The sequence below is a fragment of the Eptatretus burgeri genome, chromosome 5 (genome assembly GCF_056783735.1).
Source record: "Eptatretus burgeri isolate ZD-2024b chromosome 5, Ebu_testis_v1, whole genome shotgun sequence".
NCBI lineage: Eukaryota > Metazoa > Chordata > Myxini > Myxiniformes > Myxinidae > Eptatretus > Eptatretus burgeri.
The window spans coordinates 2,268,691-2,294,410 of NC_140965.1; the positions used below are offsets into that span (position 1 = coordinate 2,268,691).

The 25,720-nt window shown below is 43.2% G+C and overlaps 1 protein-coding gene across 7 annotated transcripts in view; it reads left to right on the forward strand.

Annotated features, from left to right (window-relative positions):
* The window catches only part of LOC147025699 (xanthine dehydrogenase/oxidase-like), a 359,829-nt gene that overhangs the window by 177,691 nt on the left and 156,418 nt on the right, over positions 1 to 25,720 (forward strand). For all 7 annotated transcript variants that reach the window (XM_085880375.1, XM_085880376.1, XM_085880374.1 and 4 more), the window contains 2 exons: positions 8,609 to 8,702; positions 14,698 to 14,807. In XM_085880375.1, coding sequence (XP_085736501.1) covers positions 8,609 to 8,702; positions 14,698 to 14,807 — 204 coding nt within the window. The remainder of the gene's footprint in view (positions 1 to 8,608; positions 8,703 to 14,697; positions 14,808 to 25,720) is intronic.

A 25,720-nucleotide genomic window follows, 5' to 3' on the forward strand; every position in this document is an offset into this window, starting at 1 on the left:
CCACCCCTCTCTCTCTTTCCTCCACCCCTCTCCCTCCCTTCCTTATCTTCCCCCCCCCCAAGTAGTCTCGTCATCGAAGCAACGGGTGGTATTTGCTAGTCTCGGGCTAAATTCTATGGTGGAAAGAAATTGATGATGTCATCGGTCATCTGGTTTGGTAGCTATATTGCTTTTAAAATAAAAACCTCCAAAAATCTTCTTCTCCAGAACAGCTTGAAAGATCGAGGGGAAATTTCACCCGCATGTTCTCCAAGCCTTGCGGATACCAGAGCGTTTACAAATAATTAATCGGTCACATGGTCTGGCAGCCATATTGGATTAAACGAAAACCTTTGAAAAATCATTTTTCTTGACCCACTTCATCAATCGACATGAAACTTCACACTTATGATCTCGTAGTCATGGTCAACGTCACGTATGTTTTAAATTTCACACTGATCGGACACATGGTCTGGCAGCCAGAATTATTTAATATTTTGAAGGTGGATTCAGGGATTTATATCAAACTTGTTTGATGATGTCATTATTGCATACATCGAACACTTTATATGATCAGTATGAAAATTTTTGTATTGGGGTGGGGGGGGGAGATGTTGTGACGTCATCAGTCATGTGGTTTGGTCGCCACATTTTTATATCTTTTTTTTTAACATAAAAACCTTCAAAATCTTCTCCGAAACAGCTGAACAGATTGAGGTGAAACTTTACAAGTGTGATCGACTATTCATGAGGAACAAAAAGTTATCCACCTACAGTATGACATCATAAGTCACATGGTTTGGCAGCTATGATTTTTTTTGAAGAATAATGCTTTTAAAATCTTCTTCTCCAGAACAGGTTAACAGATCAAGGGGAAACTTCACCCACATGTTCCCCACTCCTTGGGGATACCAGGGTGATAACTAATAACTAATAGGTTATATAGTCTGGCAGCCATATTGGTTTGTATGAAAAAAAATTTTTTAAACATTATTTATCTTGAACTGCTTAATGAATCGAGGTGAAACATCACAGTTTTGATCTGGTAGTCATGGGAAATATACGTTTCTGATTTCAACCTGATCAGGTGCATGATCTGGCAGCCAGAATTATTTAATATTTTGAATCTTGGTTCAGGGATTTAAATCCAACTTGGTATAAGTACATCTAATGATGTAATCATGTGGGCAGAGGCATACCTGGTGATGTCGCCACATCAAAGAGTGCCCTTCTCGTTTACTGTTAATTTGTTGTCTCCTTGTTTGCGATGTGTTCTTAGTTCTGTTTTGTTTTAAAACTTGTTCCAATTTGTGAGTATTCGTTGGACTTTTCACAACGGTTTCCTTGAGGCCTAAGCTTTTATTACCTTCAGCTTTTTGTTTTCCCCACAATTCCTTTACCACTCTTTCAATGCTCCCAACTATACCCTCTGTTTAATGTCTTAAAATATGAATATATTTTTTCCCCCTTCTCACCTTACTTACATCTCCCATAACCATGTGACTTCCTCTTCCTCCAACTCCTTCTTGCCAATCCACCTTTCCATTCCCACTTTGATCCTGAAGGTATTCACCATACACACTCATGATCTTTACTTCACCCCTCTGGTTAACCCACCTTGAAAAAAAAATGGTGTTTTATAAATATTTCAACTTCCTCTTTCTCCCTTGTGGTTTTCTCTATTCTATCACAATACACTGCTCATCTTCCTCTTCAAAAGGCTGAGTTCAATTCCACCTTTCATAGAACCAGTTTCTAAAAAGTCCAACTGTTGCAGAATTTCTTTTCTCCATTCTCTGACTTCTCTTTATTCCACGCATCGCCTAATGTCTTCAAACGCATCTCTGACATTAAAAATTTTAAACTCCCATTTTGCAATGCATGTTCGTGTTCCATCAATCGTTCTTTTTGTCCAGCTTCAGTGCCATTTCACGCCACCTCCTTAAATCTACCTCCTCCTATCTCCTTTCCTGTTGTATCCCATCCTTACTCCTACCATCTTGCCCCTCATCCTACCTCCTCTCTTAGCACCTCTCCACTGTCCTCTGCTATACTTAACAGCTCCTCCTCTGGTGTCCCAAACTGTATGGTGTTCAAACATCTTCAAGCTCCATTCCAACCTTACAGATATCTCACTCTCAATCAGGACACCCCTCAACATCTCAAACCTGTTCTTTCTTTTCTCTCATCACACCTCTCCCTCTTCCCACTCCTTCAAATCTTGTTCCTCCCCTGTCTGCTCCCATATTCACCATACCACTTCCCAGTCTCATACTTCCTTTGCCCCCACATCTCCATTCTGCCTCCTCCCCCATAGCTGTGTCTGCTCTCATCGTCTCTCCTCCCTCTCAAAGCTTCCCAATCACCATTCCCTCTTAAATCTCCCTCCTCACTCCCACTTCTCAAAGTCCCCCCCCCCCTCACATCCACAAAGCTGTCTTCTTCCCCTGCCCTCTCTCTTCCAACTCATTCCTCCACCTCTTCCATCCTTCTACTTCCCTCTGCCCCCTCTCATTTTACTCCCCACTGTGCCTCATCCCATCACCACCTCACCTTTTGTCCTCCTCCTCATCCAGCCCTCTCCCATAGCTCTTCTGCAATCTCCTACACACTGTCAACAGCTCTCCCTACCTTCCCCTCCCCTTTTCTGCACCCAAAGTCTCCTCCCCTCCCTCTTCCTTAATGGTGTGGACCTTAAACATCCGGGGCCTTCACTCTCACCTGATACAGATTTTCATACAATACAGGTTTCGCTTCATACAAGTTTCCACTGACAAACCAGATATAATCTGCTAAACAGAAACTTTCCTCCTTCAAGATGTCAATGACTCCTTAGTATCTCTCACTGGTGACTGCCTCCTCTGGTACGATAGACCTGAACTTTGTCCTGGCAGTGGAGTTGCTCTCTTTATCAAAAACTCTCTTCCTCTCTCTCTCTCTCTCTCCGTGCACAGCCCTCACTCCACCACACCCCAAGGAATAACTCTGGCTATGGCTTTCCCTCCACTCCCTGCTCTTGTGTTTTTTTTAAGTTTGTTGTATCATCCACCAAACAGTGACGATGACTATTTACATCTCTTCACCGAAAACATGGACCAACTTCTGTCCTGTCATCCTAACTCTCTCTTCCTCATCTGTGGTGATTTTAGTTGACATCATGCCACTTGGGTGGGTGTGGGTACCTCTTTTATCTGCCATGGCACTTCAGCAAAGGACTTCTGCAACTCATTGGGACCGACACAATCTGTCAACTTCTCAACATCGATCTCAGTCAACGGTACTCCATCTCTTCTGGATTTGGTATTGCCAATTTCCCTGCAAATATCTGCTGCTCTTCCTTTACTCCAATAGGTTCCTCTCACCATATGCTTGGTAAAGTAGACATCTCTCTGGCTGTTATTAGAGAACTACCTCAGCGCCGACGAGTCTGGCATTTCACTCAGGCCGACTGGCAAGGTCTTCCAGCAGCCATCAAACTTCTAGAGCGACAGAGCTGGTCTCCCATTCCTACTTTCTCCGACATCAACTCATCCTGGGAATTAAAAAAAAATTAATTGGCTCTCTTTCATGCACAGATTTATCCGATCTCGTCTTCAGTTGTCACACCCTTCCTCCAGTCCATGGTACACTGAAGCTTGTTGCAAGGGAGTTACCCTGAAATGACTTTCCTTCACCTCATGGAAGGCAAATCCAACTGAAGACAATCTCAGTTCCTTCCTCAAAGCTCAGAACAAGTGTGTGTCTACCCTCAGGAGAGTGAGAAAACAATGCCTTTCTAAAATCAAGTCTCAACTTTCAAACCTGTCTCCCTCCTCCAAATCCTGGTGGCATCTATGTGTCTGTTTCTGGTGTATGTTCCCTCTTCATCCGCTCCCTTTCCTCAATTGGCTGCACAGCTGAAACAGCACGTGAAAAGACTGAATGCCTAAACTCCGTGTTTGCTTCTAAATCTTGTGGCCCAAACACATCGATTTCTGTATCCACTGTATCTAGTCACAGCCAGCTGTTCCTGGACTCTGTGTCCTTTCCTCCGGACAAGGTGGAGATTTTGCTGAAAAACCTTGACCGATTCTGCAACTGGACCAGACGGCATCAGCCAACATGTCCTAAAAATCTGCTCTGCTGCTCGTACTCACCCTCTCTCTGTTCTACGCACCCTCTCATTTGCTCAAGGTCTTCCAGGTCTGGTTTTTGACTTCTGGTTCAAGTTTTTGAGCGACGGTTGGTTCACTCCAGGGGTCTCTGCCAACTTTCTCAAAGATAAGTTTCTGGTCAGTGTTTGTTGCGTTTTGACTTTATTTTGTTGCCTGCGTGTTTACTGTGTGCTCCTAGTTTGGTTTCATTTCAAAACTTGCGCTTTTTGGTGAATTTTAATCGATCTTGTCATATCGGGTTTCCCTGATGCTTACCTGTCTTCCCGTCGATGTGAAGATCGTGTTTATTTGTATTTTCTCCTTATTACCATCAGATTTATTTTCTCCACTTTTCTGTCCACCCTCCTTCCATCCCTCCCAACTATATCCTCTGTTTCAGGTCTTAAAACATATATTTAAAAAGTACAACAAAAAATTCCTTCTCACCTTATACCCCACGTAACCATGTGACTTATTGTACCGACTCGTCTTCCTCCTTCCTCTTTTTCCGATCTACCATCTTCCTTCTACTGGAGCAGACCCACATTCATAATGCACCTTCACGACTCTTTCTTCAATCTTTCCTTTACCAAATCTTCATCAAAAAACAAAATAAACGGTTTCTTAAAATGTTTCAACTTCCTCTTTCACATGTGGTTCTCTGCATTGCATCATAATTCACGAGTCTTCGTCTTCAACAGACTGTTTTTTGTTTTGCGTTTTTTGTTATCGTGATTTGTATCACGGGCTGTGGGACTGGCTGTATTTATAAAGGTGTAGTTGTGTGCATAACAGTATTAGTGGGTATTTGTATTAGTTGATTGAAAGAAGCAGGGGGATGCCTTGTGTTAAGTTTCGTGTTTGTCAGTTGGGGCCTTCGGGAGTATGAGGATGGAAAAGTGTATAAATAGAGACCAAAGGAGAAAGAAAGAGGAGTTCATAAAATGTGATAGATGCTCAGTGTGGGCCATATCAACAATAGTGGAAGCAGAGGGTTCTTACTGTTGAAGGAAGTGAGGAAATAGCTCACTTGAGGATAGTAATTACAAGGTTGAAGGAATGGATAGATAATTTACAGCAAGTAGCAGAATGTGAGAAATTGGTAGATAATAATAGTTGGTTATGGTTGTGGAGTGAGGTTGCTGAGGATATTGGAAGTGGTGATGGTGCAGCGATAGCAGGCAGTGGTGACGGTACAGTGAGAGCAGGTCGTGGAGACGGTGCAGCCGGAGCAGGCAGCATTGACGGTGCAGCCGGAGCAAGCAGCGGAGACGGTGCAGCCGGAGCAAGCAGCGGAGACGGTGCAGCCGGAGCAAGCAGCGGAGACGGTGCAGCCGGAGCAAGCAGCGGAGACGGTGCAGCCGGAGCAAGCAGCGGTGACGGTGCAGGCCAGTGGTGACGGTGCAGCGGGAGCAGGCAGTGAAGACTGTGCAGCATGAGCAGGCAGTGGAGACTTTGCAGCAGGAGCAGGCAGCGGTGACAGTGCAGTAGGAGCAGACCAGTGGTGAGGTGCAGTGAGAGCATGCCAGTGGTGACAGTGCAGCGGGAGCAACCAGTGGTGTCCGTGCAGCGGGAGCAACCAGTGGTGTCCGTGCAGCGGGAGCAGGCAGTGGAGACGATGCAGCGGGAGCAGGCAGCGGTGACGGTGAAGCGGGAGCAGGCAGCGGTGATGGTGCAGCGTGAGCAGGTAGCAGTGACGGTGCAGAGGGAGCAGGACAGTGGTGATGGTGAAGCTCGAGCAGGCAGTTGAGACTGTGCAGTGGGAGCAGGCAGGGGAGATGGTTGAGCGGGACCAGGCAGCGGTGATGGTGAAGGTGCAGCAATGGAGATTGGTAGACATGAGGTATGGGAGACAGTTTTTGTGGGTGAGACAATTAAATATGTCGATTCTTCATTCTGCAGGAAGGATCATAGACATATAATTCCATGCAGTTTTGAAGGAGCGGGAGTTCGGGACATTGAAGGAAAGGTAAACAATATCGTATCAGGTCATGGTCGGAAGAAGTTGGTCATGGTGCACCGAGGAGCAAATTATTTTCGGAAAATTGTCTCAGAGGTTTCCAAAAATAGATACAGGATATTGGGTCCGTGGCTGAAAGCAAAGGGTTGCGAGGTCATGTTTCCTGGGATTGTTCCAAGATTTGGAAATGACACAAATTATGAGCAGAGCGATAGATGTCAACAAATGGCTGGAATAATGTTGTTGGGAGGAAGGTTTTACATTTAAGAAGCAGTGGGAATCATTTCTGGGACAAAGAGAGTGTTTCCGGAATGATGGCCGTATGTTAAATAGAAAGGGGGCAGCAAGGTTTGCAGTGGGAATTGAGGAAGGAATTCTGGATTTTTGCGGTTAGTGGAGGGTGGGGAAGCTTTAAAGGAAGGAACTGATGATGTAATTTTATGAGTCAGGTCAGGCAAGAAAATATAATTTCGGGAAAGGAAAAGTTAAACATATTCAATTCCAATGCCAGGAGTCTAAATAATAAAATGGAAGAGCTTGAAGCCAAAGTAGATAGCGAGGAGTACGATATAGCTGCAGTAAGTGAGACATAGTTTAAGGAGGAGAGTAACTGGAGGACAGGATTAGTAGGTTACAAGGTGTATCAGTGTGATAGAAAGGAGAGAATAGGAGTAGTAGCAGCAATCTGGGTAAAGGACAGTATTTCATAAAGAGAATGGGGTGACATTGAGGGAATTAATGTTGACAATTCTGTGTGGGTAGAGACTAGAGATTGTAAAAGCAGTGAGATACTGGAAAGATGCTTTTATAGGGCTCTGGGTATGAAGAAAGAGGAGTACATGAATAATTCAAAAGGGCATGTGATGAGGGAAGAGGATTGATTTTGGGGGATTTTAACTTACCATGGAGAGATGGGGTCCAGTCACAGGGAATTGGCAGAGCAAATGAGGATTTCTGAGATTTCGTCCAGGATTGCTTTTTAACCCAGTTTGTAGATAAGCCCGTGATGAGGAGTGCAGTGTTAGACCTCCTTTTAAGTCACGATCCCAATACGGTGGAGGTAGGGGAGCATTTAGGATCAAGTGCCCAAAACATTGTGTGAAAATATTCTGTTTAGGGTTGGAGTTCAGGATAGTAGAGTAAAGCTATTCGATTTCAGGAAGGCAAACCTTGAGGATATGACGAGAGAGTTGGGTGATGTAGATTGGGAGAAGCGTTAGCTTAGGACAATCAGCATCAGAGAAATGGGAATCCTTCAATGAGCAAATGTGTGGAGTGCAGAGGAAGTACATTCCAATGAGGTGTCAAACTGGAATCAGAAATAGGCCAGGATGGTTGAGTAATGACATAAGGAATGCTGATAAGGAGAAGGAGAAGGCATTTATTAGGTTTAAAATTACAGGACTGGAGTTAGATTTGTATCATTATCGGATGAAACAGGCAAGCGAAGAAAATAACTTGACAAGCCAAAAGAAAGCATGAGAAGGACATGGGTAAGCATATGAAGCATAATAGCAAGGCATTCTTCAAATATAACTGGGGAAAAGAATAGGGTAGGACCAGTGGGGGCGCATTTATTCCGATCATCAATTTGGATTCAGACCAGGTCATGCTACCCTGGACTTGCTGCTCCTGCTTTCCCAAGAATGGATGGAGGTCGTCAATGCCAGATATGATATCAGAGCCATCACCCTTGACATACCGCTTGCTTTCCATACAGTCTGGCACCCAACCCTGCTCAGCAGACTCTCTTCCTGTGGTATCCAAGGCAATCTCCACTCATGGCTCACACACTTCCTCTACTGTCGCAGCCAACATGTGGCCCTTCATGGAATTCTGTCATCCCCTCTTCCTGTCCAGGCTGGAGTTCCTCAAGGCAGTGTTCTGGGCCCTGTGCTTTTTCTGCTTTTCATCAACGATCTCTCCCGACTCTTTTGATTCCGATTTTGATTTGAAATCAACCTTCATTCATTCATTCATTCGACAAACCATATTCGAGCTACAGAGGAAGTGATGGCTGCAAAAAGCATTCGTGTAATTTTTGAACGTCCCCTTTTTGGTCGGCATCCACTATTTCTCAAGCAATTCTTCACAGATTCACAAATTTTGCTCAGATATTCATGGACACATGGAGAAGTGTGTTATGACCTTTGGTTTGGTCAGGATCCGAATCCTAAATGCTGAGAAATTGTGGAATTTTGTGTAAAACAAGTTTATGCTGCTCTGGGGAAAACGGGCAGAGCCTGGATAATGCATTCCCAGCTCCCGAGATCAGTGGGGAAAGAGGGACGGAGCCTGGATAATCTGGTTTTGCAATTCAGGTATACGAGTGTTTCTCATTAACCTTACTCATGTTATCGTGTCATTCCATGAGGCATCATGAAATACAAGCATAGTGGGCTTCACTTACACTGATGATAAAAAATACCCTCAGGAAATGTTCATATTTTTCCCCCATAAACCCATAAATGCTTGATGAACACAATCACTTGTTTAAATTAGGTTTGTTATAATTATTATTTTGTGATGGAAACAGGCAATTGGAGGAAACATCATGACTGCAAGTCCTTTATCTGACCTGAACCCTCTACTGCTGGCCAGCCGGGCTTCCCTCACCTTCTCCTCCATCGGTGATTCACTGGAGTGATGCCATAATGCAGTAATTGTAAACAAACTTTTTGTATACAATGTCAAGGCTCATGTAAGAGCTATGCGGTGATAATTCCTTTCAATGTGCTGGCTATGATGATGATGTTGTTTTATACCAGGTGATGAAGATGTTTAAACCAGAACAAAATAAATCTCACTCGCATTTAAAACACGACATGTTGTAAATGGAGTCCGGTTGATGATTACGCCTTCCGTCATCTCTCCAGCAGTTGGTGAAGAAAAAATGTTTGATGGTATCAAGCTGCCATTGTTATAAAATGGTGTTGATTGCAAGCAGAAGAGAAAACCCGTTCCTTGTCATTGTGGTTGTACAGCCAAACAAACGAAATCCACTTCGCTCAATAGTCTTGGTGATGTCGAACAAAATTCACAATTAAATACTGACGTGTGGAGTGACTCAATAATATGAATGGAAACAGGCTTGGAAGGAAAAGTGCACAAGCTCCAAATCGTGTCGTGGTGATGAGCTCCCGTTGAGTGAACCTTGCAGTGTCCTCTACGTCTCTTGGCTCGCTGGCAGGACTCCACTGATTGACTTCTCGTGTTCACATGTTTGCTTCATTATAAATATTAGCAAGATGTAAAGAAAATATAATGAGTCACTTCACGAGCTCTCCCCGAGATCGATGACCAAAGAGAGACGATCAATAATGATGTAGAAGTCAGCCCTCCTTAAATGCTTGCACAGATCTCATAGGCCAATGGACATGTCTGCCGGAATGAGTTTTTCTTATGTCTGATGCAGTTTTCGGTGGCAAAGGGGTTGATGCAGATGTTGATGGGGCTGAACTCTGTGCTCTTGTGTGTCAGCTCACAAGAACAGTGGTAGTCGATGTAGCTGGAGTTTTTTCTGATATCGCAGTAGGATGAGTTGTATCAGACTCTTTATCCATGTCGGCGGCCTTGAGTCTGTCTAAACTGACCATTTCAGACTTCCCATTAAAATAAAGGATGGCGTTCTTCTCCTTCCTGGTAATAACTCCGATAGGTCCTTGTAGGGTGGTTGCAGTGAACCACTGCCAGTCTCATCGTGTACCAAAACGTGGGTACACGACAAAAGATCTTTGTGCAGATGTGTTGAACTCTGGTGGGAATGTCATGTAAATCACTCATTCTCCTTCGCTGTCTGTCCACATAATTGCTCGGGTCTAAATTGGTGTGAATGTTCATCTGTGCTGCAACCAAGTTCAGCTTCACCATGGCACGAATTCCCAAAAGCACGACCAGTAGGTTTTCCATTCAGTGATGTGGGTTGGCTTGTGCTCTGAGTGAGGACTTGAGCTGTCGATGGAATCCTTCAACAAGCCTGTTTTCAGTGGGGTGGTTTGAAGTAGCTCTGGTACATTTACTTCCAAGTAACTTGGTCAGCATTTTTAAAAGTGTGGTTTCAAAGTGTCGTCCTCTGTCAGTGGTGATAATAAAGGGGCACCAAACATTGCAACCCATCTGGAAACAAAAGCTTTAGCTACGGTCTCCGCCACATTGTCAGGTGTTGGAATAGCTCCCGACCACTTCATAAAGCGGTCAACGCATGTGAGTAGATGTGTTACAACCAGATGGTGGAACAGGACTGACTAAATAAATGTGCACCTGATCAAAACGAACATCAGGAGATATATAGCTACTGAATGGTGTTACCGAGTGACAATGTATTTTTGCTCGTTGACAGCGTAAACAGGCTCTGGACCAATTTCTCACATCGCAGTTCATTCTATCTACACCAGACAAAAGGTTGAGTCACAGGGTGCTGCGTTGCTGTGGTGCCAGGGTGAGATAGATTGTGAAAACATCAAATATGGTCCGTCTGAACTCAGGAGGAACATATGGATGAGAAGTGACAGTGGCTGGGTTGCAAGCAATATTGCCTTCAGAAATAGAGAGAGGTACTTTGTGGAGCTGGCACTGAGATGCTGAAGTTCCTCTTTTCATTGCTGCGCATTGGCAAGCCTATTGAAATTGATGGAGGTTGTTGTATTGTGGGTGTTGCTGTTGAGCCGTGAGACAGCATCAACTATATTTGTCTCCTTACCGCTCACATGATGTGTATCGGTGGTAAATTGAGGAACTACGAGGTCCATCTAAAAAGTAACGGGACTGAGCCTGCTGAGTGCTCCAATTACACAACTGGAATGAATGGGATGCGTCACAGTCTTTCGCAACACTCCAGCAATATATATGATTGGTGATGGTTGACTGCGCTCATTGTGTGATTTTTTACAGGTCGTGCTTTACACGTTGTCTAGTCTGAGTCGTCGCGCTATGAGTTGTGAGCAGCGAACCATTTTTGAAGTTTCCTGCCAAGCTTGGCAAAACACCTTCCGAATCCTTCGCAATACTGCAGCAAGTCTACGGTGAAGAAACGATGTCACGTACACGTGCATTTGAATGGCACAAGAGGTTCAAAGAGGGATGGGAGGAGGTTGAAGACGATCCATGGTCTCTAAGACCTTCAACGAGCAGAACGGCGGACAACGTTGAGCGTGTGAAGCAGATGGTGCACGCAGATCGTCGACTCATGGTGCGGATGATTGCTGAGGAACTTTCCATCAACAAGGAGACTGTCTGGAGCATCATCGTTGAAAATCTCGAAATGCGCAAGGTGTGCACAAAGATGGTCCCCAAGCTGTTGTCCGAGGACCAGAAATGGCAAAGAGTCACTGTCTGTCAAGACATTATCGAGCGCCTCGAGGACGATCCGACCTGCTCGGGAGAGTCATTACTGGCGATAAATAGTGGATATTCGAATACGATCCCAAGACCAAATGGCAGAGTCGTCAGTGGAAAAGTCCGGCATCACCAGGACCAAAGAAAGCATGGATGTCAAAGTCGAAGGTCAAGGTGATGCTCATTACGTTTTGAGACAATCAAGGGCATCGTCCACTTCGAGTTTCTACCACAAGGTCAAACAGTGAATCAATGTATACAAGGAGATCCTCCGGCGCATCATGAGATCAGTCTGGGACAAGAGGAGTGATCTGTGGGAGAGCAATGCTTGGGTGCTCGACCATGACAACACCCCTGCTCACAGTGCCCTGAGCATACGACAGTTTCTGGCGGAGAGGAACGTGCCAACTCTGAAGCAACTCCCGTATTCGCCAGACTTGGCCCCGAGTGATTTTTAGCCGCGTCGCGTTGCGAACGCTGGCTCTAAGAGAGCTCCGCGTTCTTCTTCTTTCTTCTTTCTTCTTTCTTCTTTCTTCTTTCTTCTTTCTTCTTTCTTCTTTCTTCTTTCTTCTTTCTTCTTTCTTTTTTCTTCTTTCTTCTTTCTTCTTTCTTTTTTCTTTTTTCTTCTTCTTTCTTCTTCTTTCTTCTTCTTTCTTCTTCTTTCTTCTTCGTTCTTCTTCTTTCTTCTTCTTTCTTCTTCTTTCTTCTTCTTTCTTCTTCTTTCTTCTTCTTTCTTCTTCTTTCTTCTTCTTTCTTCTTCTTTCTTCTTCTTTCTTCTTCTTTCTTCTTCTTTCTTCTTCTTTCTTCTTCTTTCTTCTTCTTTCTTCTTCTTTCTTCTTCTTTCTTCTTCTTTCTTCTTCTTTCTTCTTCTTTCTTCTTCTTTCTTCTTCTTTCTTCTTCTTTCTTCTTCTTTCTTCTTCTTTCTTCTTCTTTCTTCTTCTTTCTTCTTCTTTCTTCTTCTTTCTTCTTCTTTCTTCTTCTTTCTTCTTCTTTCTTCTTCTTTCTTCTTCTTTCTTCTTCTTTCTTCTTCTTTCTTCTTCTTTCTTCTTCTTTCTTCTTCTTTCTTTCTTCTTTCTTCTTCTTTCTTTCTTCTTTCTTCTTTCTTCTTTCTTCTTTCTTCTTTCTTCTTTCTTCTTTCTTCTTTCTTCTTTCTTCTTTCTTCTTTCTTCTTTCTTCTTTCTTCTTTCTTCTTTCTTCTTTCTTCTTCTTCTTCTTGTTTTTCTTCTTCTTCTGGTGAAGACAAAACCTTTAGGACATGGCTCTTGGACACATTTGTCCTTGTTTCCTATTCCCCAAGCTCAAGGGGGGTGATCAAGGGGACCCGATTTTCGGATGTGGAGGCCATCAAAAGGGCCGTGATGACGGAGCTCTGGAGGATTGCAGAAGAAGCCTTCCCGGGATGCATCAAATCATGGAAGAAGAAGGATGGACAAGTGTGTGAGACTGGAGTGAAACTATTTTGCAGGGGGACAAGCTGTGATTTCAATATATTTTTTGGAATAAAATTTCTGTGAAATCAGTCCCGTTACTTTTTAGATGGACCTCGCAGTCAAGGTGTCAGACATCTCTTGGTGAATAGCGATCATGTTTTGCCTAGAAAGCATGTGTTAATGGCTTATGGTCAGTGTAAACACATAACTGCCTTCCGTCAAGCATGTGACTAAAATTGTGGATTGTGAGATAAACCGCCAGCAACTTGCAACTAAAGGTGCTATGCCTTGTTTCTGTTGGCTGCAACCTTTTGGAAAAGAAGGAAATTGGCTCCCACTTCCCTTCCACATGCTGTTGGAATAGTCCACCATCTGCCACATCTGACATGTCTACCATGATACATAGCGGTGCATCTGATTTAGGATGGACAAGCATTGTGGCCTCTTTTCGAAGACTTCATTCATGGTAAAAGCAGCAGCTCATTCGTCAGACCAAACTAAAAGTCTGTTTGTCTCCTTCCCATGAAGTGTGAGGAGGTCATTTAGTGGATGAAGGGTGTCTGCAACAGTTTGGGATGAATCTCCTGTAGAAAAGTCATAATTGCCAAAAACTCCCAGAGCTTGCACACTGATGTTGGCTGCAAGTAATCCTGGATCACCTTGGTCTTGTCAGCCAGTGGATGAATGCCATGCTCATTGGTCAAGTGCCCCAAAAACTGTAATGAGGGCACCCCAAACTGACATTTCGCAGGATTTATGATGATGCCATTCTGTGATAAGTGAGTGAATATGAGGTGAAAATGCTGTTAATGCTCGTTGAACTTCTGATTGGCTATGAGCAGATCATCGATGTCGACATAAACGGAAAGCAAATCCTGGATGATCTTATCAATGAAGTGCTGAAAAGTTTGTGCCACATTGCGCAACCCCAAAGACATGTGCACAAACTTGAAAAGGCCAAAAAGAGTGGCAATGGCTGTTTTGTATACGTCAGCCGGTTCCACCAGAATCTGTTGATGCACTCTCACTAAGTAAACAAAAGGAACACTCTCAATAGGAGAGGCAACAGCAGGGTTGAGGGACAAAAAGAGACGGATTTGGAACAAATAAGGGGTGTGGGGAGGAATTAAGGGTCGGGGAGGATGCACAGGGTGGACTAGATGGATACAGAAGCAAACTCTCAGGAAAGAAATACTGGAAAATAATGAGGGATTAACTATCTGAGATAGTAGTGAAGAGCTGAATTGAATACTTGGAGGAAAGATTGAGATTAACAAAAAATGTGGAAGTTGATTCCACAGGTGGGAAAAAGATGAACGAATGAATGGAGATAAAAGATAATTACCCTGCGCTCGCGAATCGAATTACCCTGAGTCGTACATCATACGTCATACGTCGTGTCTGTGTTTTGTTAAGAGCATACATCGAAAACCGTTCAGTGGAGGAAATTGAAGCTTTACCACATGTTACGTGATGTGGTCTGGCAGCCATATTGGATCTAAGGGAAAATCTTTGAAAATCTTTGTAGGAGAAGCTGCTTCACCGATCAATATAAAATTTAACTAATTGATCAACTACCCATGGGAAATATGGTTTGATAAAGATGACGTCATCGGTCACATGGTCTGACAACCATATTGGATCAAAGAAAAAAACCCCTTAAAAAACAAAAAAGTTGGCTCACACCAAGTCCTTCTCAAGACTGCGTGGGGTATGTATTCTTTGAATACCATCGAGTTAATAAAGTGGATTATGAAGGAAAGTATGATCAGGATTGAGATTAAGTTGATGTGAATGAGTGAAATGTATTTTTAATATCGGAGGCTTTAAATTTGTGTTTGGTATCTTTCTTTTACTCTAGATGGATCAAGAACTGTCCAAATGACTCAAGATTTCTTCACTGGTTACCGTTCAACTGCTACCAAAGATAATGAAGTCCTTATCTCGATACACATTCCGTACTCTCGCGAGGTAACTTGGATTTAGGTTATCTTTGTAAGTAATGTGAAATCAACTTTTATAATATTTTTATGCTCAGTAACTGATTTTGAAGTATGTTTATGAATATCTGTAATGATATCATATGGCTCATCACCATTTTCTTTCATAAGGACAACAATTTTGGAAGATATCTGAGTAATTTAATATGCTATGGGTGGAACTGATGGTGTTTTATATCCACCTGTCCTGGGATTATGATTAAATATATTGTTTTTCTCTGTGATATTTATAAGGATATTGTAAATTCTTAAGATGATAATGGCACTTCATATTCTTTTTCAGGATTGACTTGAAGGGGATAAGGAAAAAAGCAGTACAATTACTCGTGTAAAATTCAAGCTCAGGATTGTGCTTCATCTTATTTATTATGAAACTTGTATAAAAGCCCGTCAAAAGGATAGGTTGTAAATATTTTATTCGAAATATTCAGAGACTGGAAGATATGATGTTTTGTCACAAGAAAAAGCGTTATTTTAAAACATGACATGTTCAAATGTTACCCTGTTTTCTTTATCTTCTGGGACTTTTAATTTCGAGGGTATAGCCTCATGAGCGTGGCAAAGACTGAAGCCTCAGCCTCGTGTCAGGTGTGCTTATATCTTCTTTATTTATTAAACATTGCACGTATGTAAATGAACACTCGTTTTACATATCATGTGCAGTGAATTTCACCTCCCTACACCTTGCATTTATTGTTATTTTTTTGAAATGCTTCTGAACACCGCCATTGAGGCCGAGTTGCAAGTTACCATCTTCATTTCCAAAAGAAGAGACGTAACCCTGACAGCTTACTCTTTAATGAAAAATGTTTTTCGACTTTTTTATCCTGACAAAATAGACCGCAGTGAACACACAGTCGTGTTAAAAGATTGGACTTTAATTAAAAAAACCCTTCTTAAATCATCCTTTTGAATGGGGACAGACATCACACAAACAAATGCACATAGGAGGGAGTTTGGGAAGAGGTAAAGGGGAAGTCGAGGGAAGGCAGTGTGATGGGAAGGGATGGCAGCGTGAAGGCCATGGAAGGAAAGAGTTATAAAACATGCCCAAACATCATTGTCAGGGAGACTATGCAATCCCGTGGGATTTTGATGATTAGAAGATCCCACCTATATGAATGTGTTAAATAGGTAGCAAAGAACATGAAAAACCATGTTGGCAATTTTAAAAGTGTTGCAGAGGGCAGCCATCTTGGATTTCAAAATGGCCGCCATTTTATGTCTATATTTGCCCTGAATGTGGTTATGAATGTCGTAAAAAGCTGTTTTTTTTGTTGTAAAATCTACATTTATCAAGACAAACAATTAGTGAAATACACATTTCTTGTGAACAGCTGAAATTCCGTTAAAATTTTCAGCCATATTGAGTTTCAAAATGGCCACCTTTATGGCTTATTCTTGAATATATGTATATATTATCATTTCAGTGAGAGTGACACGCTTAACATGGTACAAAAGATCAGCTTATCTGAATATAATATAGTTACCAAAGAACATGAAAAGCCATATTTACAGTTTTAGTGTTGCAGAGGGCAGCCATCTTTCATTTCAAAATGGACGTATTAAGGCCTATTGTTGCTATAAGGCCATGAATGTTCTATGAGGTTAAGCTAAGTTTAGTAGTTGAACATACACTTATCAAGTCAAGGAATGAATATATGAAAATTAAAAATGACCGCTAATATGACATCAATATTTCATCCTTTTGAGTCGGTGATACATTGTCCATACTACATGCTAGTTGTGTGGTTGGTTGCCAGAGTTTATTGCCTGCTCCAATCCTTGTGGAAGTTACAATAACTCATCTTCACTATCACTATCTTCCTCTTCATCATCTGAGAGAACTGTGTCTTCTGAGTTGTCACATGATTCTGAGTCCTCACTACAGCAACAAAGATCTGTGCAATTCAATCCATTCCTTCTGCATTTGCAGCGATTACTTGAACATCGTGTCTTTGCACAGGAACATTTCACCAGATCAATTACTGCTTGCGGAGCAGACGGCAAGGTTGTTATGACTGGTTTATATCGGCCATCTACCAAATTCCAACCACATTCCAGTGGTTCTGGCAGGTCTGGATTTGCAATGATGTCATTATTCCAAATCATGGCCTGGAAGTGCTCTCTCAAGATGGCATTACGCAGCGCAGCTTGGGTTGGAGGTAAACCTTCTGATTGAGCTTGCTTCTTCTTGAATAGCCACCACCTTACATCAGCTACATTCAACAGCTCTGTGTTGGGGAGATAATGTCATGACCTTTCTGACCTCAGCAGTTTTAATCGAAATATACGGCATTTTTAAACTCCTTGTAGCTGGGCGACAAATGCCGCCTACCGTCCCTGAGTGTAAAATAAAGCGGGCGACAGATGCCGCCTACCATCCCCAATGGGTTAAGTAACATGAGCATTTGTAGTTTAGATTGCATCTGTTTTGTGAAATTAGGTTTTTATCATTGTGTAAACTTATATTATCTATGTGCTATACATGTTCTATATATTTATATATTCAACATAAACAGTGAAGTCATGTAAACTTACCATCAAGTTAGATGTTTGTTGGCTTGTTGAAATAACAATGGGCCAGTAAACGTTTGTCCAATAACATGTGGTGATTGTCAGATAAAGGCAGCCTGTACCCTCAATGTCGCCCTCTATAACACGTGTTCACTTACAGATACCCAGTTGCGCCACATTTCAGAACTTGGAAAAGGAAGTCCATTATGAAAAATATAGCCCGGGTAGTAATGTCCAGACCTATGTTTTTGTTGAAAACCTAGAAACGTATGCCCTAAATACAATTCGCCATGAGTGATTTTACGCAACTTGTGAAATTGCAAGCCAATCACCGCAGCTATTTTAAATAGGGGGCATACCAAATTGCAATAAATAAGTGTGTATTTTGAATTGTTATCTAACATGAAACTCTATTCCTCTTGTATAACCTTAGGTCCTTACTGTGTATTTTTCCATACAAAAAATCCTGAGACAGTTAAAGCTCATATTTTAAATAAAATATCAAATTTGGCAACCATTTTGAAAAACAAAACGGCTGCCATTCATTTATGTACCACTGGCAAATCCAAGTGTGCCTCTTTACAACATATTAAGCATCAAAACAGGAGAGAAACCACCAAAGTAAGCTTTGTATGATGTTCAAAAGTTCTGTTAACCCTGTCAGTGCCATTGGCAGACTTGTATACATTAACTCTATGGCAGTTGTGAAAGTCAGTCACAAAAGGGTTAAGGTAAAAAAGAAAGAAATTGAAATCCAAGATTGCCACCATCTGCAACACTTCCAATTTTACCAACATGGATTTTCTTACTCCTTGGGACCGAAATAGTCTACCTAGGTAGGTGGCATGTTCTAATCATTTAAATCCCACGGGTCTTTATATCACAACATAGTCCCCCTGACTATCAACTTTTTTTGTCTTTTTACCCACCGGGTTCTACATAAATCTGGGGGGGAGCATTTAAAACCCATGCTTGCACATGCTATGACATTTGCACCCCTCTGATCGGCTCACTCCATATCTGATTAATACATGCTGCAATTTTGGGAAGCCTTCATATGGGGATAACACACACACACACACACACACACACACACACACACACACACACACACACACACACACACACACACACACACACACACACGAAGGTGGATACTTCGAGACCTGGGAGAACTCTGTTCTATCTTCTGAAACCTGCATATGGAGATAATCAACAGAGGGGGAGGGGTGGAGGAGCAGGGGAAGGTGGAGGGTCGGAGAGAGAGGGATGGGATAGGGGTGAGAGTGGCAGAGGGGTGAGAAAGGGAGAGAGGGGAGGGAAGAATGCCGTGGGGGTGTGGAGTGGATTGGGGGGGGAGGGGATTTGGCAGATGTGACGCCCAGTTTCGTGTCCATCCGAGATACTGCACACACATTGATGAATCACCCTGCCTGTGAAACACTGGGATGACAATTTATAGCTGGGTTAAGATTCAAACCCAGGCGAGACAGCTTCGAGTGAGCATGCGTACATCTTGGCTATTCTGCTGTGATGTGGCCATTAATTGCTTTGAAACTACTGAAAACATATTTATTCATTGTCTTCATCCAATTTATTTTGCCTTCTGAACATCGGAGATGTCCACACAGACAACAACGCCGTGGTATCGCCATGGAAGCTTGCAGAGATAGAAGTTTGAAGAGCGCTCCAAGCAAGCACTCCAATGACACGGTTGAAGAAACTTTTAAAAATGAAACGTTGAATTTTTTTTATGTATTTATCTCTGCCAAAGTGATGGGTCGTAAAATGAAAGGAGTTTGTAGAAAAAGGGGAAATGTGGTGCAAGATAAAATTGCACATTTTAAGCGAGCCAGTCGTCGCCTGACACAACACGTGGGGTCAAACGTAGGCTTGTAGCCCCTGAACTTTGTGCAAGTCGATTGATATACAGTATTCAGTGACAGTGCAAATATTGTAGAACACTCGCCAAGAGGCTTAAGCACTTAAGGAAGCACTCAAATGAAATGGTTGATTAGGAATCACCGATCCGTCATATTAAACACTTCCTGGAGATGCCCAAAATGTGAAACTTTGTCCGAATTGGACAAATGAACACTTTTTTTCGCAGTTGGAACTGTTGCTGGAAGTTCAATTCTGGAGGTTAAATTTTGTAATCTGGCTTAGTTTAAGAGATTCTAGAGGTTATGATATGTGTGGAAATGAAATAAAGCCACAAATGCTGGCATCTCCAGGCATTTGTAAACATTGCAATGTATCCAGCGATTTCGTCAGAATGATGATCAGGCATTCAGTGATACAAGTGAGGAAAGTGGAAAAAAAATAACTCTTGTGAGGAAATTTTTATGGCCTGTTCCAAGACAAGGCATTGTTAAGCAAGCCAAAGAAATGGCAGCTTAAGACTTGTGAGTTTACAAAGGGCTGACCAAGATGGCTTACCGCCATCTTGGTAAGGCTAATTTTGGTTTTACATGATGAGCACCCCCTAAATTATGCCTGGTGTTGGCTTAATGGTTAGGGTGGTGGGCTTGGGATCCTTGGGTCCTGAGTTCAAATCCTGCTTGGCTGTTTAACTAATACCAGGTCGGGTTGACTCAACCTGTCATCCTGAAGCCGGCAAAATGAGAACCAGCTTGCTGGTATCCTGCGTCGGAGTGGCGACCCGTCTGAGATTTTGCCCAATAGCCAAGGAGACTGCTTAGGCAGCACCAGCATTCTGCACAGTGTATGGTCCCAATGGATGGATGGACCCCCTAAATTGTCTTCAGAAGGGGTGTTTAAATTAATCCAAATGTTAAATTTGGCATCACATCTGCCCGAATCCCTCTCCCTCTCTCACCTCACTGCCTCTCTAATCCCTCTGCCTCTCTCACCCTATTCCTCCCCTCTATCTCCTTCCCAAACATACCCCCCTCTCTCCCACCCCTCTTCCTCTTTTCAACCCCAACCTCTCTATCTCTCTCTCCCACCCTCCCCCTACTCCTCCACCCCTCCACTCTGTTGATTATCTCCAAATGCGGTTTTCATAAGGTGGAATGGAGTCCTCCCAGGTCTCAAAGTATCCACCTCCATTTCAGTAAGGACGGTGACAAATCGTGGAGCAAGGTGTGAAATTTTGTTCTCAAAGTTTTGTTCCAAGAGCTCTTTTGAGGATCACCACTGAGCCCGAGATAGCGTCCAACTCCATTTTGTTTGTCGTGATATTCCCCGGGATGGTTTTTAAGATCTCCATGAGGTTCTTCTTCACCATTCCCGCTGTTTCAATGATCACCGGAACAATTTCGGTTCTCTTAAACTTCCATGGTCTTTTCACTTATTTTTGAGATCTTGGTATTTGGTCATTTTCTTGATTTCTGCATTCGGTCATTAAGCATAACGTATCATTCTCTTTGTAACCCTACCTCCTCTCCTCACCTTTCTCTTCACTCCCCCCCCCTCACTTTCTCTCTGTTCCCTCATCACTCCCCCTGCCTAATAAAATGCAGCACTCTGCATATATATATATATATATATATATATATATATATATATATATATATATATATATATATATATATATATATATATATATATATATATATATATATATTTATATCTATGTCTATCTCTATCTCTATCTCTATCTCTATCTCTATCTCTATCTGTATCTCTATCTCTATCTCTCTCTCTATCTCTATCTCTATCTCTATCTCTATCTCTATCTCTCTCTCTCTCTCTCTCTCTCTCTCTCTCTCTCTCTCTCTCTCTCTCTCTCTCTCTCTCTCTCTCTCTCTCTCTCTCTCTCTCTCTCTCTGTGTGTGTGTGTGTGTGTGTGTGTGTGTGTGTGTGTGTGTGTGTGTGTGTGTGTGTCATGGTGGTGGTGTGGTCTTGGTGAGCTGTGATCTGCCCTGTTTTTGCGCTTTCTATCCCCTTTCACATCGTTTTTCACCTCCCTTCCTTTGTTTCCTTCTACGCATCGTTATTTGTGCTCCCACCCTCCCCTCTTCGTTAGACCTCGCGCTCCGGCCTTCCCTCGCACCGTCGTCACCCCACCCCACCCCGCCCATCTGTCCTTGTTATTCCACGGTTTGCCCTTCGGTTCATCTCTTCCCCTTCCCTCCCCATCCCCCTGTTTTCTCCTCGCATACCTTTTCCCTGAGATAGAGAGAGAGAGAGAAAGAGCCCACAGCTTCTTGTGCATAGCTTTAAGTTGGCGGCCCATCCCGGCCCTTCAACTGATCGTTTTTTTCTTCACTGTCGCTGTCTTTATTTCCTTTGGAAACCTGTCTCGGCTCGTATTTAATTACTGCACGAGAGTAATCACCCCTCCTCCCCCTTCCTAAATATGACTTCTTATTCCCATTATTCGGCATTTGAAGCATTAACAAGAAAACATGCCGTTGTCTGTTTCACCCGACGACGTCAGCATCGAGGATCTCGTTATCGCTACGGGAAACATAGTCGGTACTGACAAAGTTCGTGCCCCTCGCGAATGAACAAACGTGTGGTAATCTTTGTGTCTGAGACAAAACTGGTTCATGAAATCGTATCGACCGGACGATCAACAGATGACGAACATTTCGTGCTCGTCTCCCCTCTGGACACTGGCCGTGAAGGTCATTATCTCGAACGCCCCCCCCCCCTTTTCCTGAAAAATCAGACACTGATCTCCGAATTATCTCGTTATGGTTCTGTGGTTTCTCAGATCACCATGTTACCTTTACGTAGCCAGGACCATCGGATGAAGCATGTGATGTCTTTTCGGAGACAAGCTTATGTGGTGCTTCCTCCCTCTAACGCTGAAAGAACCTTGAACATCGTTTTAAAACTCAAAATTGATAATCATGATTACCAAGTCGATGTAACCACTGACACCCTGAAATGTTTCGAATGTGGTAATTTCGGACACTTGAAACGATCTTGCCCAAAGTCAACCTCGTCGAACGATGAAACAAACCTCGTCAACAAGAATACGTCTTCTTCTTCTTCTTCTTCTTCTTCTTCTTCTTCTTCTTCTTCTTCTTCTTCTTCTTCTTCTTCTTCTTCTTCTTCTTCTTCGTCGACTGTGAAGGAAGCGAATCCCGTGTCTGGTAACAACCCCCAGTCCCCTCAGTCCGATCGTCTAAACAGCAAAACGAATGTTTCGGATGGTTTCACCATCGTTTCATCAAGAAAAAGACTTTACCTGATGGTCGTTTAACCCAGAAGAAAGGAGCATTTACAAACGAGGAATCTGTCGGTAATGTTCCTGCAGTTGTGACTGACGTCACTCTACAAGGCCTACCCAGAATGGACCCGGAATGGACCCGGACCCCGGTACCTACGACCAACAAGTTCAGCCTACTTGCCGGTGAGGACATTGATGTCTCCCTTACAGAGACCACTTTACCTGTTATTGCAGTGAAGAAAACTGTTTCACTCGTTAAAAACTCTCCTATTGGAAAGTCCATTGACGGTGATACATAGACCACGAGTGATGATCCTGCTGTCACTTTGGTAAATGTTAACCCTGAATCCTTGTCAGCAGGAAATAGTGAAACAAATGTTAACCCTAAATCCTTGTCAGCGGGAAAGAGTGAAACAAATGTTAACCCTGTTACTGCTCCCATCTCATCACGTGGTGAAGCTGGAAACGCAGGAAATGTTAAAATGGATGTTTTACGAGAGACCCCCTAAGTACTGCATACCTAAACGCCGTTGGAGGTCAATAACACCGTTACAGTCCAGGGAAGCGATATCGCGACATCCACTGATTGTGTTTCTGTTTCATCAACTCCCCCGATTATTTCCATTACTTCACCAGAAGATGTTCCCACAATCGAAGAGCACATAGACGTGGTAACCAGTATAGATCCGTGTATCAATACTGACCACAGTATCGATATGCAGGACTGTACAAGTTTGTGTGACTCGGAAACTAAAACCGACTCTGACGAATCTGACCTGGAGGAAGCAAACAATAACAGTCAGGTGGAAACGGTGGAGAAGCTCACCGGTCAAGGTCCTACCCCCCCCACCCACCCCCCCTGAACAAATAAGACTTCTTACAAAATACATATAGGAAACGCAATATAAACCTGACGGAATACTTTCCAGATCAACCGTCTTTCCTTGAGTGTGCTCAGGTTATCGTACATAAGCCTGACTTATTCGGTTTCCACCAGACACACTGTCACTGCTTAAAAAAAACTGATTGCCAAGGCGAAAAGGGATCCTAATCAATTATCCCGCTTCTGATCTTATTCTTAGAAACCATTATTTTCCTCATGGCCAGTTTCAAGATTGGAACGATAAATGTTAATGGTGGTGGGAGTCCGCTCCGCAAGATCCAAATTAAACAGTTGGTAGAGGTCAATGGTCTCGACATAGCTTTGTTACAAGAGATCCATGCTGTCTGATGTGTTCAGGCTCAGTGGCGACAATTTATGGACAAGGAATGTTTCTTCAGTAACAACTCCACTTCGAAGGCAGGCATCATGTTTGTCTTAGGGAAACATTTCCATCCGTCCTGCCTTAACTTTATGAGTTTTATTGATGGACACCTTTCCTCCGTGACCTTCTCTATCAATCAGATCAAGTTCACAATTCTCAATGTGTACGCTCCAAGCAAAAATGATGAGCGGATATCCTTTTTCACCGAACTGAGAAAATTCCTGCAAACACTGGATTTGCAGACTTGTCTAATTATTGGTGGCGATTTTAACTGTACTGTTAATGCTTCATTTGACCGGAACGGGTGGGAACCCCAACCATGTACCGCAAAACATTTTGCAAACATCATTGTGAAATATAATCTCTATGATATTTGGTGCGTGCAGCACCCTTCTGATCGGTCTTACACATGGTGTCGTTGTTTAAACAACCACATCTCACTTGCGAGGCTTGATCGCATCTATGTAAATTCTCATTTATTACATGGAGTTTATAGATCCGATATCGTGCCTTCTGGTTTCTCCGACCATTCCCTAGCTCGAGTCTTTATTCAACTCTCTAAACCACGTCCAGGGAGCTCTCATTGGAAATTCAATAAGTTTACTAGAAAACCTCAACTTCATTCAGGCCTTTGAATCCTTCTGGACGGCTCTCCGAGAACAGAAGCTAAGCTGTTCCGTTAACCCGTTGATATGGTGGGATTTAGTAAAAGCCCAAATGAAAGGGTTCTGTCAACAGTATCAGTTTTTCTCAACAAGGGCTGACCATGAAGTTAAGAAAATATTACAGTTAGAGATTTTACAACTCCAGCGGATCATCGGACAAAATTATAGTCACACACAAAAAACTTTAACTGAGAAAGAGTCCTTATTAAAGGAAATAACCGAGAGGAATGCACGTGGTGCCTTAGTTCGGATGAGGGTGCGACCGTACCAACCAAGTACTTCTTTTCCTTAGAGAAATGCCTTTTCCTTAGAGCAGGAGGGGGCAAGGCTGGAGAGGAGTCGGTAGAAGACAGAAAGACCACTGACCAAACTGCAGTGATTGAGTGAGAGGCCCAAAGACTCAGCTTCATTGCGGGAGATGCCGATGATCTTAAATGCCCTGGTTTCGACAGCGTGAAGCCGAGAAAGGTGGGAGGCAGGAGCACCAGCCCAGAGGGGAGAGCAGTACTCCATCAGGCAGTGGACGAAAGCTTTGTATGTGGTCAGGAGCTCAGGTGGGCCAAGGAAGGGCTTTGCACGACGGAGGATTCCCAGTCGGCGACTGGCTTTGGAGGCGAGGTTTGAAATGTGGCTTTCTCAGGAAAGGTCATGGCAGATAGTGAGACCCAGAAGCTTGAAAGAAAGGATTTCTTCCAGAGGATTGTTGAGAAAGTGGATGGGGGCGGTGGGAGGTTTCCTAATGGTCCTTTCGAAGAGACATAGTGAGAGTGTGAGATTTGTCCGGGTTGAAAAACATGTTCCATGTGTTGGACCCGTTTGGGATTTTATCCAGATCTGCAGTGAGCGAAGAAGCTGCTACTTGCCAGTCTGAGGGATGACGGATGGTACGGCAGAGGGTGGAGCCATCGGCATAGAGATAAAGAGGATTTTCCAGAGAGTCGGAGAGATCATTGATGAAAGCCAGAAAAAGAACAGGGCCCAGAACGCTGCCTTGAGGAACTCCAGCCTGGAAAGGAAGAGGGGATGAAAGAAGTACATTTAGGGCCACACGGTGACTGCGACAGGAGAGAACGTCTGTGAGCCATGGGTGGAGATGGCCTTGGATACCATAGGAAGAGAGTTTGGTGAGCAGGGCAGGGTGCCGGACCGTGTCAAAAGTGCACGATATGTCTTGGGATATGGCTCTGATTTCATGTCTGGCATTGAGGAGCTCCATCCATTGTTGGGAGTGCAGAAGCAGCATATCCAGGGTGGAGTTGATCTGAAACCAAATTCTGAAAACCAAATTGAT